Below are 20,367 nucleotides of genomic sequence, written 5' to 3' on the forward strand. Positions count from 1 at the left end.
GGTGCTTCAGACCATATGTTAGTTTTCAGAGATTCTAATTTAGCTTCCCCAAAACAGTTACAGCAAAAAGGAATAATAACCATATTATCTTAACATAATTAAATGTTTGATTTCAATGACTTCTCTGAATTTCCCTGATACCATTATCAAAATCTTTACTCCGATTTTGCTCAAAATCTATTTCTTATTTCCTTTCCTAAGGTTTTGTCAGATCATTTTAGTTTTATTTTTACATGAAATAGGCCACAGAATTCTTAGCTTCAAGTTGTTCAGTGTGAAAGGTGAAGAGATGCAAACTGATCCTTGGCATCTTCAAATTTACAGCAGATCAATTTTCTCTTCAGATGAGCCAATCTCTTGTTAGAAGTTCAGACCTGTCAAATGTCCGCATGAAATACTCCTGAAAATGTGGTTCAGTCATCACCCTTACTGGCTTTGGATTCTATCACAGTATTGCTTGCAATGTATATCTTATGTTTAACGCAATGTGAAATGTTTCACAAAATACAGGTATTTTATATTTTCCAATGTTAGATAGTTTCCATCCCAAGTCTTTCTCATTTTATTGCCTCTAGGACATTTCAACGGAAAACAAGATTTTATTTGAGGTTCGGAAATTAATCCATAAGGACTTTTCACTGTGACAGAGTATTGGGAGGAATAAGTACAATAAATTAACAGTTTCTGAAGTTTTACTGGTTGCCCCAAACTGTCAATCAAATGCCTTTAGAACATGACTTCATCTTAGGAGCTTAAGTCCTGTTTACAAGCAGCGTTCGGGTCTCTCAGGGCACTGGCCTCCAGTACTAGGATCCTCACGGCTTCCCTTGAGCTCACACCCGAAACCGCCTACTCTAAACAATCTCCTGTTGGGAAGCTGACATTTTGGGAGATGAGACCTTGATTTCATGAGCTGAATTTGTTTAGCATGCCATTTGGGACCCACTAAAATCCTACAATCACTTTCACATGCACTGCCGACAGATATCTTGTTCAAATCTAAGCAAACAGGTTCCAAAACAAGGAGAAACTCCACCTGGATCACAACGTGTTGTCTTATACGTCGTGCTTTTGACCATCATGCTAACATGTTCAAACTAACACTCCACTCACCTATGAAAAAAGCAGGTTAGATTTGTGTGCTAGGTGGCTGTTAGAGACACCTGTCCTGTCCAGGTGAGCATGTGGATGAGTGACTTGTGATACTTGAACCACAGCATCAATTGTCCCACCAAATTTACATCATGTACAAATCTGGTGTCTTAAAAATTAAAAGTGAGCCTGTCTTCCTGTACTCACATCTTGTGGTCTTGCCATGCAGCGTTTAGCCAGAGAGAAGGGAACCTTGACCCCTCTCCCAGCCCACTCATTCTAATTTGGTTGTGTGGTCATGCCATTATTTAACAGCAGTGCCCCAGACCTGTAGATGAATTTTCTGGGCCTGGAGGATGACACAGGACGATTGATCTGGTCATCATTTTTCTTTCCCCCTTTTTATTCCTCACCCCCATACTTGGCACAAATTTAATTCCTTACACTGTCCTTGACTTACACTTTCCGGAGAGGAAAACTAGGACATGCACCACGTACCTCTGTACCTGCTGACAGGTAAAGTGCTAACAGAGGCTGCTAAGTAATTCCTTGCTATCTACTGATGTGGACCCTGCAGTTCCCTAGGACATGCCTGCATGTGTACCAGGACCCTAGTGCAGGACTCTCCCCCACGCGTCTTCAGGTGAGGTACTCATGAGAAGTAGTGCTAACTCTTATCTTTAAAAGTGAGGTGGGGAACCCCTGAAGGCCCACAGACGTAGACTTGGGAAGCCCAGAGGTCCATGAAGATTGCAAGGGACTAGAAGGAAGCCATGCCTGAGCTGCGCACTCTACCCAGTGTGGGTGCTGCTTTTTCTTCCCAATCAGTACAGGGACAGGACTCAATGGGACCTTTCACAGGGACTGGCCATGCACTGGACATCCATGTGACACTGGCCCGAGAGTTCTAAGGAGCTGATTGTGGTTGGGCATGAGCTGTGATGGAGTCAAAGAACATTTTCAGACATGGAGTCGCCTTATGCTTCAGAGTGTATGGGAGATTCAAGATGCAGCCGAGCTCTGTTGACCTTTATCACAAAAGCTTCCTGGTTCAGATCTGAGGCTGAGCACCTGTAGAGGCCTTGAGTTAAGTCCCCATCCTCCTTGTCACTTCATCCGTGGCATGTAAGGTCTCCTTAGACCTGCTTGAATTTCCTGACTAGTCCGCCATTTTCCCTGTAGGATGAACCCCTCTTCAACCCACGCCGACCTGCAGCACCTGTTCACGGCACGTGGGTTCCTTGTGGGGATGGACAACTAGGACTCGCCCATCACCTCTCTCCTGGGCTCTCTCCCAAGAAAGTTTAGCACCAAACATTGAAATCTCTCCTGAAGCACAAGGGTCAGTTCTTCTTGCTTTTTTTTTTGGTAATTAATTGATGTCAACTTTGACCTAATTATCACAATTCTGAATATTTTTCCTAATTATTTAAAATGCACTCTCCAGTAATGGAAAACTAGCTGGTAACTAAGAATATAAAGATCAATTTTTGAATATTTTTACAACATAACTTAAGCTGCAGAAAATAATTATCAAGAAAAGCCCATCAGTCCTCTACTACTTCAAGGACCTGGCCCACGGGCACCATGCCATCATTGGAAGTATGTGAGAAGTGACCATGACGCACTAAGGTCACAAAAAAGGAGGTTAGTTTAGGACGATAAAACACTTCCCCAAAAAATTCTCACCAAATTTTAAAATTAGCCCTTTCTGTGGTTTATTCAAGAATCAGGATCATTTTATTTGTTTTTTTCTTTTTGGGGCACTGGGGACTGAACCCAGGGCCTTGAGCATGCTAGGGAAGTGCCTGACCCCTGAGCCCCAGCCCTGGACCCTCTTGGTCAATAGCAGGTCTGAGCTGATTTTCCTGCTTCTCATTTCTCTGTACCAGAGTTTAATCTTAACATTAAAAGAGATTCTGGGCCATGCAAAGATTCGGTAGTGATAAATAAAAATAAGAAGCATCAGCAGGAAACCATAATATTGCCTCTTTTAGCTATAGATGGAAACTTTTGAGCAGATGGGAGAAGTTTAAAACAGAGCATTTGTTGCCTCTGGAAGCAATGATATGAAGTTATTGTATTGCAAACTCTAGTTCTTTTTATTTCTTCAAATTTTCCTTGTTTCAAAAGCATAATTATAGGTTACAAAAATGCATTTTCAGACTCCCCAAGTGCATGGGAAAATATTTCATTAAGGCACATTGTCCTGTCACTTCAAGGGTCTGTCAGATACAGACATACCTGATCATTATCGCCTCTCTGAGACCCCATGTTAACCTGTAAAGGCTACCATGGGGCCTGCTGGGATAATGGCCCTGATTTGGGTTTTTTAAATGTGCATCTTCAGTAGTTTGTCTCTAGTTAGAACAATTTTTTATGTGATTTATAAAGACAGGAGTTTGAAGAGTCCCAGCTCAAGGAAATGATATATGTTTAAGGAGATGGAAATATTAATTACCCTGATTTAATCATTGCAAATTGTTTATGTGTACTGAATTATCACATTGTACCACATCGATATGTAAAGTCATTATCTGCCAATTTTAACAACAGTGTTCATTTTATTAATTGACACATTAAAATTCAAGCCATGTTAAAATTTCAACTATGAAAGCATAGAAACTAGCAAAAACATACCTGATTAATGACATTCTCATCTGACCCATATGGTCATGCATTTTTAGAAGTGGAAAGTAATTTTGGATTATGTTTCAGAGCTTATAAAATCTTTGATAGAAAAATCAGTCTTCCCCATAAAAAAAAAGAGAGAATAACTTGGTTTGATAAGTACATTAACTTGGTGGCTCATGGGTTCTTCATTCAATAAAATAGAAGAACTAGTTCATTACTTTCCAAGAGGCATAAATGGAGACACCTCCAAAAAGGCAATCTTGGGAGGGTCAGATGGAATTAAACGGGGTCAGATGGAATTCACTGACTGCACAGTTACCTTCTTCCTCTCTTGTCCCTCACTAGGGGTTTTAGTAATGACCTCAGCTGTGTTCATGGCATTTTCCCATTCTGAGGTTCAAAGTCCTGGGCAGTCTAACTGGAAGATCATTTGCCACATCTCTCTCCTACCATACCAACACCCGACACGGTTCTGTTGAAAGATCACCCCCACTCTTGGGGGCCACAAGCGTGGCATGTCTCCATGTGCAGTTGCTTTTAATACTAATAATCAATATATCCTTAGATTCAGATTATAGAGAATACTGGGGATATTTCATGGTGCTGGGACACAAAATAACATACAATAAAGTTTAATATTAATATTTAGATGGAATGATAATAAGCAATTATGATTTGCTCAAATTTGTAAGGAGCCTGTGATTTCTTTTAGTATACCAGTTCTCTAAAAGTTATATATAGGTATATGAGAGTGTATTCCTCTGAGTTTTGATGTCGTGTTTGGTCCTCATTGCTTTCTTAGTGTTTATGATTAAGTTTAAGGATATTTTTCCCACTTAATAAAAAATAAATAGGTTAATCATAAGTACAATTTGTATTTTTCCTATGTCTAGTTAGAGTTTTAGTCCATCATTTGAGTACATGAAATAGAATAAATATTAACTATAAGCTGATTCCTCTATTCTATGTTAGTAATAACAGAAACTGTCCACTGTTAACAACTAACATTAGAGTTCTCGGAAAGGGTAAGTTCTATAGAAACTTAATGACGTATTATTTCAGGGAAATTAAAACTAAATGGAGCATGGTGCCCTCTACCTTGTTAGGAACTGGTTTTTTTTAAATTTAACCTATCATATAGTAAGAACATGTTTCTTGAATAAGATCATTAATTATACTCTTGAAGATTTTTTACTTAACATTTCCTTGTATTAACCATGAAATGATGTAATCAATACCAAAGAAAAAACATACAAAAAGACTCTGTGAACAATAAAGATTCAGGTTCAGCCTCAGAACACTTGGTGTCTGTGTGCTGTTTCTCCACCGCGCCGACGCCTCCCATCCACCTCGGACTCCCAACTGCTGCTAGGGCTGGACCCCGGCAATCATTTGTTTTCTGCCTGTTAAATTTGGCTCTGAGATCTCTGCACTCCAGAAAGGCTATAATATCTGTGACACGGAGTCAATTCTATTTTGCTTCAATTGTTTATGATCAGTTTAGTTGTGCTTCATAAATCACTCTAAATCTAATAGAAGATCTTAAAACACCAGAGATAATCTACAGCCTTCCTTACATCACTCACACTTTGGAATTTCTTATAGGGAGGGGGAAAGGTCAAAATAAAAATAAAAAAAAAAAAGGACAATCACAACAATGGATTTATAAACACCTCAGTTGGTACTTAATTAAAGTGATAAAATGGGATTGTTTCTCATTTCATTCCATGAAAGTAAATTTTATTAAGATTGATATCATGCCTTTGCACTATATGAGTTGCAAGAACACGAACTAAGAATAAAAACGATCCCCATGATAGAAAATCCTCACAGTCCTATCCTAACATAAAATGTGATTTGACATCAAAAGGAGTAATGGCTTGAGGTGACCTTTGTTTTCTTTTATCCCTTGTGCCCAGTATCAATCACTATTCCAGTGACATTGGCAACACTCATTTAGGCTCTGCAGGAATGTCATCTACAGTAAAGGAACCAAATTTCAGCAAATGGATGAAATAACAGACTTCATTGTATTTCAGTCAACATATTTGTTTATATATTAGTTTAAAATTTATATATTCTATTTGCATACTTGCAAATGTGTTAGCATAACTGTATTTGAGCAAAATGAAAAGTTAGTTGGCTCATTCTGATAACCATATTATCCATGACAAAGGAAATGATACATTAATTTGGTCCCAAGTGCAATTCACTAAATGTGCTCTGATATTGAAAACTCCAAGGAAAGCAGAGCTGAGTCAAAAAGAGGAAAGCAAACAACAGGAAAGAAGGCAATAAGGAAATAGGGAAGTGTGATATTCAGAGTGCACTCTCCTTGAGTCTTTTTCATATATGCCTACAAATATTTTGTGTCAATACTCTGGATTCAATTTCCAGAGAATTTATCCAAAGAATGTTTACCTTAGTTTTTGCTTTCAAAATGCCAGATGGTGCCTCATCACTATGTATATAGTTTTTTTAAGTTCCCTACTTTTATACAGTGTGTAAGTCAGCTTCCCGTTACTACAACAGAGTACCTGAAATAATCAACTTAAAAACAGGATATGTTGAGCTCACAGTTTCAGAGATTTCAGTCCATGGTTCCTGGCCCCACTGCCTTGGGACTGCGGTGAGGTAACAAAACATGGCGGGAGCACAGGGTGGAGAAATTCTCATCTCATGTCCACCCAGAAGCAAAGAGAAACAAAAGGGACTAGGGTCCCAGTGACGCCTTTGAGGTCACACCTCCAGTGACCTCACTTCCTCTCACTAAGTCCTATCACTTACAAGTCCCACTACCTCCCAAAGGTGCCACCAAGGGACCAAGTCATGGGTCTTTGGAGGACACCTCCCCAAACTGCAGCACATGCCAAATTGGCACTCAATTCCCTACACTTCCGTTTAAACACACGTTTAAGGGGCAGCACACCCCTCTTAAACTATGTTTATAGATATCAGTGGAAATTCACAATGGAGCACCAACCAACCAGTAAATGCTCTTCCTCCTCAGTGATGCCAAAGAGAAAATCGAGGAAGCCATAATGAGGCGTAAACTGGGAGTTGTAGTTAAAACAATAAAAATCTTTCAAGTGTTTCTTTATTCTGCCCATTTTTTTATCTAAATAGGGCTAATTAAATAATCTCGGGCAATGTACACAAGACAGGAAGGAAAAAAACAACTCAGGATAAATAACAGGACACAGCAGATTCTAAAGCCTTCAACACACACTTAAATGCTGAGATGATTTTGCCAGAAGATCAAATGCTGTCAAAGTCAGGTGTGTGTGACTTGCTCCAAAGCTGTGAAGATTGGACCGAGAGGTCTAGCCACCCCAGCTGCCAAGCAGCTAGTTTATTCTTGCTGAATACATCATCAGAGTCAAATGACAGCCAACATGCTTATTTGGAATTTTATCTCCTTCTATAAAGCATCAGTCAAGTATGATGATTTTAAGTGAAAACCCAATGAGATTCGCCAAGGATCAGCAAGAAGGAAGACGCGAACTCACCATCTCTCCGATTAAGCCTCGCGAACCCAGGGCCATGGCTGCTGGACAGCACCGAGGAGCTGCTGAAGGAGGAGGGAGGCAAGGTCGATCCCAGTGGAGCATCACAATCGCCTGCCAGAGGAAATACCACGCCATGGTTAATAAACGTGCAGGTCGCGGCTCTGGAGAAACACAAGCTCAAAAACCATCAGGATGTAGGATAATCCTCACTCTTACATTTTTAACTTCTTGATATTTCTATTGGAGTATAAGGCATACGGTGACATTCCTGAGAGTTGATTTAAATTGTTTTAAAAGTGTGCAGTCCCTTGACAAATGCACACAGCCAAGTACCCTCTACCATAAAGAAGATACAGAACTTATCCATTGGCCCTAAAATTCCCTCATGTCCCATATCTTGGTTCAGTCAGGTGTCCGGGTGCACCACTAACCCCAGACTACTGTAAACTACGTTGGATGTCTGTGGCCTTTCGGTAGACAGACACGTGAGCAGCATTAACTTCATGCCCAAACCTTGATTGTGGTTAGAAATTCTCACAGTGCCCCTCCCTGCACAGAACTTGTGGGGGTCAAGACAGGTGGACTCTATGCCAGGCGCTCAGATCAGAGTTACTGCAGGAAGTGAGGACCCATAAAAAGCAGCATCTGCAGGAAGCAGAAGAAACCTCACTGTGCAGGCCTCTTCAGAGGGATACCTGTCCATGGGGCATGTGCCCACACCTTTGCCTGGTATCTTTGGCTTCTCAGGAATGACTCTGCCTTCTCAGTCCAAGGACCCCTGCAACTCACCCTGAGGTAATCCTCTATTGCTTGTTTTCTGGCCTAAAATAGTCACTGGGGATTAAGGACTGTTTGACCCAGAGTATTTACTATCTGCCTACAGGGACCCCCAGGTCCCTCCTGTTCCTGGTGTCTACCTCCTCCAAGTTTGAAGAGGCCCTGGAAATACCCGCACCTTGGGTGATTCTTATCCCAGCGTGCTTTGGGTTACTTCTGTCCACAATCATTTTCCTTTCAGGTATTGTACCTATTTTCTCTAAGAAAGCTACCTCTCTTCTTTTTACCATGGGTTATTGATTGTTCCTTTAAAACATACATGGCGGGGGGTGGTTGGAGATATAGCTCAGTTGGTAGAGTGCTTGCCTCGCAAGCACAAGGCCCTGGTTTCAATCCCCAGCATGGGGGGAAAAAATTGGGATATTTTATAAAAGAGGAATGCTATACCTTGAATATATCATGAGAAGATTCTGAATTGTGTATTTATATGTAATTTTTCTTTGTGAGCAAGTTTTTAAGTTCACTAAAGGGGGAAAAAAAGGCACACAGATTTAATTATATTGCAAGGACCTGGCAAAATGTCAACTACATTCAATTAGCTAGACCTAAGGGGTAGACTGGGACTTCTCCTGATGGCGTCTTAGGCTGAGTGCATGCTATTGGGAACAACAGAAACAAAATCCAGTGCCTAGAATTTGCTTGTGAACATGATTTCATAAAGAATATTGGAATTCACAGCAGCTTTTCTAAAAGAATGCATGGCCATTGTTAAGTTCAACAGTTTTGCCTGAAGCAAACATATTTCATGCTGGTCCTAAAGGTGCCTCCATGCATCATGAACTGGAACCTAATTTGACAGGTAGCTGGACCTGGAAGAGTATTCTTATAACAATCAGCCAAGTCTCAGCCAGTTATAGCCCCCCAACCAACAGTCAACCAGAGGCTGAAAGCTGCCGAGACATGACCCCATAAGGCACAACCCAACTACCACCAATCAGGTCATTTCCTGTTCTCTGGTGAAAAATACAGCCTGCACATGTGGCCAGGTGGAGCCTACTGAGCCATTTTCTGCCTGGACTGCTGGTGGATTCAGGCGATATCTCTCTTTTCTGTTTTTACTTTCCCTGTGGTGGGGTCTGGCTATGTTGCCCAGGCTGGCCTTGAACTTGCGAGTCTTCTGGGATTATGTAGTAGCTGGGATTATGGGCATGCACCACCATGCCTGTTCATCAGACATTTCTTTGCTCAAATAAGCTCTGCTAAAAATCACTTTGTCTAAAGTCTTCTTTTTAATGCCACGAAGACAGTGACATGTCTTAGGACGTGACAGTGACAGATCAATAACCCCTCCATGCAGCATCCCTTCTCCAAAGGGAGAAAGAACAATGTTTCACTGCTTAGGCAAACATGCAAAGTAGCTGCTACATACATATTTTTCTACATATCCCCTGAGGTGACAACTGACATTTTTAGAGGTGCGTCAGTCACTAGGGCTTGGGATCTTCACCTACAAAGAGCAGTACAGCGTGGCTGAGACCGAGATCAACACACTCCGCAGAGGAGCACCCTTGATTTCCTAAATGCACGCAGCAAGAAGACCAGGAATGGAGCAGTGCTGCCAGTGAAGGTCTGCCGCTTTTTGAGACCTCCTCCAACCCCGCTCGAGTACTTACCTAGAGGACAGCCTTTCTCCATTTCCCCAGCACACATTTCCCCCAATAAGACTAGCAGTGAGGATTCTCAGCATTCAGCAAATATGCTACATTATGGGCTGAGAAAAAAGTAGAGGCATACTGATCCAAGTTGCTAAATATTTACTATTTACTACAGTTTCCCAAAAAGGCATTTTAAAACTGTGAGGCAGCAGAGAAACGAGGCCACCACGCCTGGACTCTATCTTCAGGTGGCAAGTCCCACCTGCCCTGAGTAGTCACAGCAGAATCCAAGAAGAAAGGGTACGTTTAGGGAATATTGCCTCCTCAACCTACCTGCCTAATGTTATTCTCCTTCATTACTGCTCGGGAAAAACCGAGGGGCAACTTCTTCTAAAGTAGCATTAAAAGTACTGAATAAAAATATTCTTACATCATAAAAGAAGCATGCTAACTAAAATGGCGCTTGTGTACCATCCCGTCTTTCCACACTATTGCATTAGGCTTTCCTTGCATCGTTGGGACTCCTGGCTGGCAGGTCTAGTTCTCCCCGGGGAATCATGAGCTCCCTGGGAGCACAGTACAAGCCTTGCCCAACTCTGTGGGTTGCACCCAGCTCAGAGTCTGAAAGATGGCACATGCTCCATAAACTGCTATTGAACACTTATTAACAATGAGTAAACAATATAATCATCATTAGGCAGTAAATTTAATTAAACTTAACCTTCCTTAATTATTAGATTGAATTTTATTGTTCAAGTTCAAAGTCAAGAGTCCTAGAGACATCACAGATTCTTATTCTCAGGTGATCCCAAGAGAATGTTGTGAATAGGTGTTAATAGATAATATCACCATTATTTTTTCACTTGGTTTCTCCTTAATTAATTTCCCAACTCTGTTTTGCTGGTCTCAGATGATTTCCAACAATATGAAGATCCAAGAAATAAATTTATAGAGACAGTTGGAAACAAAAAGATTGAAATATTCAGTTTCCCCTTTGGAAAATCCAGGAGCCAACAGTGTGTGTCTGCCAAGGCTTCCCCTGGCAACGAGGACCATTTCCAGCACAGGCATGAAGAAGTCAGCCCTTTAGAAAGGCAAGAAACTATTTCTTTTTAAAGCATGTGCCTGTCGCCTCAGCTTTCTTGCTATTCCTGCTGGTCACTCTGAATCCTAGGGGTGCCCCAGGGGTTAGAGGCCTGAGCTTCCTCCAGCTTATTTGGAAGTTTGGTTAAAGTCACTGTGTTTCCAAGTATTGGGCTCAACACAGAAGGTTGCAGGGTCTTGTGCTGTTGCAGATGAGTGTTTCCTGGTTACTCTCACCAGCCAAAGGTAGACATTCACTTCCACGTAGGCAGGTGTATGTTATATTATTGTTCTGCTGTAAAATCAAGCATGATTGAAAATTATCTTAAATGTTTTCTGCAGGGTTATTTTATACTTATTCAAAAATGTTAGAATTCAAAAACAATAAAATTCTCATTGCTGAACGGGGTGACTCAGTCAGACTTATCAACCCTAATAGGTTTAAAGGACAAAACACTTGTAAAATGCAGAAAAGAAATGTGGCACAGTAGTGGTGAGTGAGCTGAAGGTTCAGCAGTGGCTGAGAGAGAAGTGGAGATAACTTGCAGGGAATGCACTTGTCACCCTCTACCTGGCTGTCCCCAGGGACAACCTTGGAAGCCCAGACAGCATGGGCTTGGTTCACAGCACCTCCCTGGGCGTCTCAACCCTGGTCCTGGTGATTGGTCCTTCCTACAGCCTCTTGATCCCACCCTGTGGTCTGGATTTGTCCCCCTGGCCTCTGCCAGGCATGACTCAGCCTGCCATCCTGGTTGCCAGGTGCTTCTAGTAGGCTTGGTGATTCGGATCATGGTGCCCAAGAAAGTGTGGGCCAGAAACCATACTCCAGTACTGTACTCATAAAAGACATGGAGCATTTAAAATAGTGTATGGACGTCACAAAAATCAACCCTGGAGTCATAGAAATACCTTTTTTAAGTTATTGATATCCTTGACAAATCATCGTATACATTTATAGGGTGCAAGGTGACGTTTTAATATGTGTGTACAATGTACAGTGACATATGCTAATCTTATAATTCGGTTTTTAACATGTGCATATAAAAACGATTTTAAAACAAGAGAAATTCCTTTGCCTTCCTAAGTCAGGCAGGGATAAAACTTTTCAAAACAGCATTTCATTTTAATATATTAATTATTTTGTTTGTTCAATGAAAGTGTATTGAGCACCTGCCATTCACAGAGAGTCATTAAGGATAAAGAGAGGTCTGTTGCTAGGCTCAGAAGTTTAGAATCTGATATGGAAAGGGGAGGTGGAAATCTCTCTTACCCAAAACAGAAAAGAGCAAAAAATTTAGACAATACTATCTAAGATGGAAACATCTTAACTGCTCAGGAACAAGCCCAGCTTCTGAAAGGACGTGCTTCAAGGGCAAAACTGCAGCTCTGAGCCCAACCACCGGCACTGCAGGCCAAGCTGCCACCTGCACATGGCTCCAGAGGAGGGACGTGTGACATGGCCTCTGGAAAAGGTGGACCCAGACCACGTGTTTCCAAACAGAGGTCACTGATGGGGCTCTCGTGCTGAGAAGGAATAAAGGTGAGTGTGATTCAAGGGAGGACTGAGCCCAGATCTCAGAGGAAACAGAATAAGCCACAAGGAGAGAGGACAAGGACAGGGTCTTTAAATTTAAAGGAGACGGCTTCTGGCATCTTGCTATGGAGCTCTGAATTAGAAACGGCACTGTAGCTTGAAGACTGTTATTCAAAGTCCGACCACATGGTACTTGGGGCCGAATGCCTTTATTAGAGACCAATCTCACAGGCCACTGGCGGTGGGGCTCATAGTTCCCCAGCATATGTCCTCGCCGGAGTCCCCTGAAGCTGTGACTATCACCCGAAGGGTAAGACTCTCCAAATGTGATCACAGACTTTGGAACGAGGAAATTATCTTGGACCCACTGGGTGGGTCCCACATGCCACCAGAATTGTCTCTGCAAGGGACAGGCAAAGGACCAGGAATGAACCACGAGCACTAAGGAAGAGGAAGACGGAGGGAGCGGTGTCGGCTGTGGCCACAAGCCAAGCAAGCTCGCAGCCACCGGGGATGGAAGAGACAAAGACTGGCCCCCCAGTGCTCCGCAGGGCGACCGGCCTGCTGACATCCTGACCCTGCACCAGCGACGTCGACGCTGACCTTCTGCCTCCAGGATGACCCCAGACCTTCCTCAGGATGTGTCCCGTGTCCCTTGTCCCTCTGGAGGCTCTCATCCCTCCCAGGTATCGCTGCCTCTTCAGTTCTCAGAGCTCCTTAGCACTACTGTGGTGAGAGATCAAATGAAGCTCTTACTTAGAAGGTTCGACAGTGTTCACTCTGGATCTGAACCATCCGTGTGCTGCTACCCAGAGGGAATTCGAAGGAAAGTGCACTCCACTCAGTGACCAGAAGCAATGCTGCTAAACTTCTTCTCCTTGTGAAAACCTGTTCCAAGTGGTCTTGAGTCTTTTTAATCGTCTTCAGTCACTGCCTCCCCTAAACCTCACTCCGTGGTCTCTGAATGAGGTTCACCCTACCTACACGTGTCCTGGTGGGCACGTGATGTAGATCTGGCCAGGTGAAGGGCAGGTCCTACTGGGAGGGGCTGGTTCAAGGACGGTCAGGAAGCCCACCCTGAGTGACTGGGGACAGAGCCTGGGACCCTGGCTTGAGCCCTCACAAATGTCCATTCATTCATTCAGCAAATACGCTACAAATCTGCGCTGTGGCAGAGACACCTGTTTGCTCCGGGGCTATAGGCACAACCACACAGCCCCTGTCCTTGGGAAGCTGTCCCCCTGAATGGGACAAACAAACAAAGCCATGATATTTGTGGAACTGAAAATCACTTCTCAGCTGATAAACCACATGCGGAAACTGCTGCCTAGACAGCTGCTGGAGAAGGAAGCCAGCGGCAGGCAGACAACTGGGAGAAGGAAGCAGCGACTGAAGACAGAATTTTGTCACCTGAAATCAGCTGTACGCCACTTGACTTTGATTCATTTACTGTCTAAGCCTTCTTGAGCTTTTGCTGCCTAGATTGAAAGATGCCCAATAGGAGCACCACCCTGAGTTCCTACCTTTATTTTCAGTCCGCAGCCAAGAAATCACCAAGGATCACACACCCTTTTCTTTGTAGGTGTAGATGCTTTTCCACTGTCTCCACCATCACGCTACCCCGGGTCCTCAGGTTAGCTTGTTTACCTATCCATCCCCAACGCATGCCTTACAGACCCCCAAGCAGAAACCTTTTAAAAATAAGTCACACTGTAACGATCTCAAACACCTCCAATGGACCCCGCTCTGCACACATCCTGAAATTCAGATGTGAGGTCCTGGCACTCAGTTCCACCACCCTCTGGTCCTCTCACCCTGAAGGTCACAGCTGGATCCCCTAGAACTTCTCAGATGAGCTTCCTCCTTTAGTGGGAGAGGTCCTCTCCTGCTTCCTGCACCTGGCGCGCTGACCTGGCGCTGTCGCCCTCCTGTGCTGGAGCGTCCTCTGCCCTCCTTGCTGCTCCTCCTGGGCACTGACCTCGGTGCTCCACTCCGGCCTCAGCTCTGCCCCAAAGCCCTCTCACCCCTGCGCACACAGACAGGCTAAGGTGCATCTCACGCAGAACGGGCTGTACCCTGTGTCAGACCGCAGGGCAGCCATGTGCAGCGACAGGTGGGGAGGCACGCACAAGGACCTCACTCCTGAGAGGGGCCTTGCTGTGGTGACCTGGGGAGGGAGAGACTGGCAAGACCAGCTGAGAAGGGTCTGCTTCCTGGAGCCTCAGACAATCCCGAGACCCACCCTGGGGAGGAGATGAGGCCTGGAAGATCCTGGCAGCCCGTGTCCACTCTGCAGATCAGTGGGCAGCAGGCACAAGGCAGCAGACATGGGACATCTTGTCTCTCCCTCTGAGTGAGGTTTGGCTTGTTGAAGAAAAATTGCTACCGGGATGCTGAATAGCTGTGGCAGCGTGTCCAAGTGACTTAGGGAACAAAAGCTTTACAGTCACAAAGATGCACATCGACTTTAACATACCAAGACCAAGGACTTCACTCTGCGACAGCAACAGAAGAAATAGATAAATGAAAAGCGAGACAAGAATGCGCGTGAGCAAGCCTGTTAACTTCACGATCTAGTTTATAGTCGTTTAAAAATAAATGCAAGCCTGTTCCGACTCAGAGCAGCAGGAGGCAGATAGAGAATGCGCACCGCACCGCGAAGAGAAGACCCAGCAGCGGGTTCGGGTGAACCCAACCCAGCCCCTGAGTCGCAGCAGGGGCTCCACAGTATCCGCTCCTCTCCCCGGGGAAAGCTAGTTGGAAGATGATCTCCGTCTCTTTCCTATTTTTTAGTATAAATTTCTTGCTCTGTAGTTATATGATTTTGACAAATTTTAAAATGATTTTTAAATATAAAATTTTGGACCAAAGTATGTAATGTAAGAATAAATCTATTTTTCTGAGATTTACTGCTAAGGAGAAAAAAAGAAAAAAATAGCAAAATTAATTTTGGTAGAAAAACAACAGGGTTTATATAGAAAAAATCACAGTAAAGTCGGCGTGCGGGATTTCGAAGGAGCGACCCCGAGAGGCTGCACGGATATTCGCGGTCACAGAGGCGGCAGTGGCTGGAGGAGAGGAGGCAGCAGAAACGCAGCGCTCAGCGAAGGCTGATCAGCGCGCCTCCTCACCTCCCTGAGACTCCACCCAGCTGGGGTCGGATCCCGAAGGCAAGGCACCGGAAGGACGCGCTCCTTCCCAGGTCTCCCCGCAGAGGATGGAGACAGGCGGCGCTGGTGTGGGATACCCCAAGGGAGGTCACGGCCTCAAGGGCCAAGGACTGGCAGGGAGCGTCTGGGAGCAGAGGGAGGACAGAACCGAGGGACACCAGAGGGCCCAGGGCACAAACTGCACTCCAGGGGGTCCCGCAGCTACAAGAAGGGGTCAGCCCCGAGCAACCGCCTGGCAGAGTGCCGGACCCTGCCCAGGGCTCTGCACCTGCCCCGACGGGTCTGAGCGAGAAGCCTCGGAATCCCTGAGGATCCACCGCAGCTCAGGAGCCCGGCGCGAGCAGGGACCAGGCAGGAGGCTATGTTCACTGGAGGCCTGGGAGCAGGGATTCAGCACTTCAGAACAGCAGGCACCGCCCGGACACACGCCCTGATCTGACTCCCAGCACCGGTTTCGAGCTGCGGACTTGAGGATCTGCATGTCACACGTCCAACGTGAAAAGGTAACAACGCGGAATACAAGGGAACACGTGCCCTAGTGCCACATGGTGGCCCTCCGGGCACCCACCACAGAGGGGGCGTGGCTGACAGGACGCGGTGGACCCAGGTCAGGACCCAGGTCATCAAATGCCCTAAGGAAGCCCAGAGGAGAGGGCAAGAGAAAAGGGGCGGAGAAAGGGGAAAGGCGTCCAAAGAAATCGCAGGGCCATCAGGAAAGGGACCGAGCACAACTTCAGCAGGCGAGTCACAGTGGAAGAGGCCCACGCCCAGAGCAAATCCGGACTTGCAAACCTTGCCTATCGAGTGAAGGAGATGAGGGGTCGTCGCGCAAGAAAACAAGACCAACGGAGCTGCAGATCACGCTCTTGCCAAAGCTCACGAGGATAGGAAGATAGAAACGATAAACCCGAGTGTGGTTTCCACCATCTGTAAAGGAAGATATTCAGACAGGAAATGAGCCGCAGGCGACAGAAGATGGAACAGGAGCCCGAGATGAGTGAGGGGGATGTGAGAACAGCCAGCAGTTAGGGCAAGCGAGTCTTTCTAGGTCAGATGCACTGTTTTTCGGACTGGGGACAAGAGATCTGGGTTAAACCACCAGATGGATGGAGTGACCTCCGGGATGCTCTGGGGGTCTGAGACAGAGGGGAACTGGGAGACGAGGAGGCCCAACTGTGCAGGGAAGGGCAACTTTCATTATTGGCATTGCCTTTTGCTGCTGGCTTGTAGATTAGCTGTCTCCTTCTAAACGTGACTGGATACATCAAAAGTAAGATGCTAGGGTGGTTTATTCTATGTATCAATCTGACTAAGCCAGAGGGATCCAGATATTTGTTCAAACATTATTTTGGATGTTTCTACAAAGGTGTTTTTGGATGAAAATTTAATTGGTAGAGCCAAACAAACTGCCCTCCATAATGTGGGTGGGCCTCATCCGAACAGTTGAAGGCCTGGGGTGGGAGGCGGGTGCCCCAGAGAGGGAATTCTCCAGCACTCAGCTTTCAGGCTTCACCTGTTGCCCAGGCTCCTCCTGCCCGCTGGCCTTCCAACAGAGCACCAGCTCTCCAGCCTGCCCGCTCTCCCTGCAGATCAGACTCACCAGACTCCGGAATCCGTTGCTTGGCAATAATATAAGTGTGTTACATTTCTCTGCAGAACACTGACTAACATGGATGCTATCAGGGAAATCTGGGGACTGGTGTTGAGAAGGAGAATCTGGATCCAAGTGACCTCAACAGTGGGAACGGAGTTTTGAATCTAAAAAAATGGAAAATGATATTCAACAGATAAATACGATGCCTTTATTTGAATTCCAGATACCAGCTGCAAAAGTAAAGGGACTCTTGGGCCAGAGTGACCATCTTGGCTTTCTCCATGTAACCCCCCTGGGTGCTACAGCTCCACTGACCCGGCCAGTCCCGTCTTCCCTCGTTTCCATCAGTCCAAGCCATAGATCCGTCTGTTCACACTCTAGATACTGAATGCTGATGGCCTCCTGGGAACCATGCCAGGGCTGGTGATGGCAAATCGCCTGGCAGACGCCTGGCAGTGGGCGTGGTGCATTTTTTAAGGGATCACTGCAGCGCACTGTGCCCAGCAATGAGAGGCCCTCAGGGAATGACAATAGGTCTGCCATTAAGCAAGTGGTGAGAGAGGGGAGGGTGGGCCACCGGGAAAGGCACCGTGCAGACAGTGAAGCCTGGGCACAAGAGAGATCAGGGAACTAGAGCTGGTTCAGGAAAGTTAGCCGACCATGCAGAGAAACGGTGGCAGGAAAGAAGCTGCGGGCCTGGCAGGGAGGACTGTGTGGCCGGGCAGGATGAAAGGGGAGGGGAACTAGTAACTCAGAAAAGGATAAGATACTGCTTTGCTTTTCCTAAGAGCTTGGATTTAAAGTTGGAAAAAAAAATCTAAAACGACAGGTAGCATGAAGGCAAAACTTGCTTTCTACATATGGAGGTGTTAAAATTGAATAAGTGCAGAGTCATTCCGCAGACGCGGACACTGTGACTGGAGTCCACACTATGGCAGGCACTGCACCCTGCCCCTCTCCCTCCTGGCTCACCTTCTATGGGGCCATCGCTGAGCTGACCAGGAAAACCTGCAGATGCCAGTCCTCACTCATGCCGTTATGACCTCGAGGAGAGCTTTACCACATGAGAGGGGAACAAGGACCCTGCTGTCTCTTGGGGAGGCAGCCTGACTTCCCGAAGGCTCCCGAAGGCTCCTGATGGCTCCCGAAGGCTCCTGGAGTTGAAGCCCCAGGTGCTCCCGGCAGTGCCTACCAGCACATAGCACATCCCGGGCTCTACTTTCTGGAGAAGCTCTGGTGAGGATAGAGTTTTCCAGAAGGCATATGGGTGGTGTTTTAAAATGTGGCATGACACAGAGCAGGAAAACTAAAGGGACGGATGTCACACAGAAGGGGAGATCTGCCCACCCTGCCACACACACACACACACACACACACACACACACACAATCGACAATCAACCCGGAAACCGTGAGGTGAACTTTGTCATGACAGTTCTTTGTCTGCAAGAATGCAGGGAGGCGACGTGCACAGTAGACTCAACCGCGCCTTCTGACAAGCGAGCACTGTCTCCCTCTGCTCCAGAAGGCATTAGCTGTGACTCGTGAAACAAAACACGGCATTTAATATGCAACTTGTCGCTAATCTCAGGTGTTATCTTCTCACTGATTCCTACTTCATGCTACAGCTACTCCTGCATCAGAAACAATCGCTCCACAGCAAGGACACTGCTAAGACCTGTGAAGGGCCGATGTTTTATCTACTTGCAAGCGAGGCTGGCCTGCCATTGTCATGGATGCCTGCAGGAGAGGTGTTTTATCTACTTGCAAGCGAGGCTGGCCTGCCATTGTCACGGATGCCTGCAGGAGAGGTCGGGTCAAAGCAAAGGACTTCACTACTCACAGCAGAGCAAGCAGCACGGGTCCGGGCATCGACCAAAGTCTCCTGGCCTCCCAACCCTGTGCAGGAAGCGTGTCCAGGTCCACGTGAAGAACTGAAGCGCAGTGGGTTCCAGAACAAGGGAGGACTCCTGACTTTAGGGAACTTGATTTTTTCTCTTTCCCATTTTTTAATTGGTTCATTATAGTTGTACATATTGATGGGATTTGTTGTTACATATTCGTACAAGCACACGACAGAACTATAATTTGGCCAATATCACTCCCCAGTGCCTCCCCTTTCTCTCCCGTCCTCCCTCCCCTGTCCTGTTGTCCCTTTCCTCTACTCTAATGATCTCCCTCAATTTTCAAGAGATCCACCCCCACCTTTCTTTTCCCTGTTCCTCTCTAGCTTCCACATATGAAAGAAAACCTACAACCCTTGACCTTCTGAGTTCAGCTTATCTTGCTTAACATAATACTCTCAGGAACTCGGGACACCTTTCTATGGGCAGTAAATGCTGCGTCCTTTACTCTAGAGGCAAACACTCTGAATGGCACCTAAGACTCTATGCACCACAAACAGCCTTGAAAAGATGACTCCTCACTTGCAGAGTGTGAAGAAGTACCAGAGATTCATGGAGAATTGTCTCCCAACACGTATAATCTGTCTTCTAGCAAATTAAATTTCTTGCTTACTAGGGAAACAAGTAAAAATGGAGCTAATTCAGTAAAAGACATTATCCCACGGAAATAAATCTTTTATGGCCCAAGTTTTATTAATAAGTGTCTTAATCTTAGTTTATACATGAAGAATAGCAAATGATTCTCCTACTGTGATTCATAATAACTGAAAATCTACGTGATATTTTTACAATTTTATTACAATTTTAGAGATTATTTGGGTTTCCGTGATTGCTGATAAACAATGAGAACAGCAGGAGGTGAATTAGTTGCTTTCTTAAAGCTAAGCAGCATCTTTTTCTGTTGGGGAATCTGAAACTTTTCCCAAGCTTTAGCGATGTTGGCAAATTTTAGGCTCTGTAACAAGCTGCACTATAAAATTTCACAGGCCCTAGGGCTTTCTTAATTAACTGTGAACTTTTTCCCTGGTCCTGTACAATAGTTCAAATTAGCACAAGAATCACACACACATATGACAAGGCAGTTTTGTAACATTACACAAATATTTATTTTGCCATTTGATATTGTATTACTTTTCCTACCCATCTCTTACAATAAAATTATAAATATCTTAATTATTAAAAATGTGAAGTCATATCACAAGTCCTTAAAGTGGAGAAAAATCTAGCATTTAGATATATGTCTATGATGGAGATATATTTCTCAAAAAGCACCTAAAATTGGAGATCCAAAGTAAACAGTGTATATGCTGTGATAGGGATTTTGCTTCAAATACTTTCCTCTTTGTATCTATGTTAATGGATTTATCTTTGAAATAAAATTAGGATCTATTCTGGTGGTACTTACATCAAAGTCCA

General features: G+C 45.0%; 1 protein-coding gene across 7 annotated transcripts in view; it reads right to left on the reverse strand.

Annotated features, from left to right (window-relative positions):
• The window catches only part of LOC124965638 (contactin-associated protein-like 3), a 214,880-nt gene that overhangs the window by 180,033 nt on the left and 14,480 nt on the right, over positions 1–20,367 (reverse strand). For all 7 annotated transcript variants that reach the window (XM_047526727.1, XM_047526726.1, XM_047526724.1 and 4 more), the window contains exon 2: positions 7,236–7,346. In XM_047526727.1, the coding sequence (XP_047382683.1) occupies positions 7,236–7,346 (111 nt within the window). The remainder of the gene's footprint in view (positions 1–7,235; positions 7,347–20,367) is intronic.

This window comes from Sciurus carolinensis, chromosome 15 (assembly GCF_902686445.1).
Source record: "Sciurus carolinensis chromosome 15, mSciCar1.2, whole genome shotgun sequence".
Classification (NCBI taxonomy): domain Eukaryota; kingdom Metazoa; phylum Chordata; class Mammalia; order Rodentia; family Sciuridae; genus Sciurus; species Sciurus carolinensis.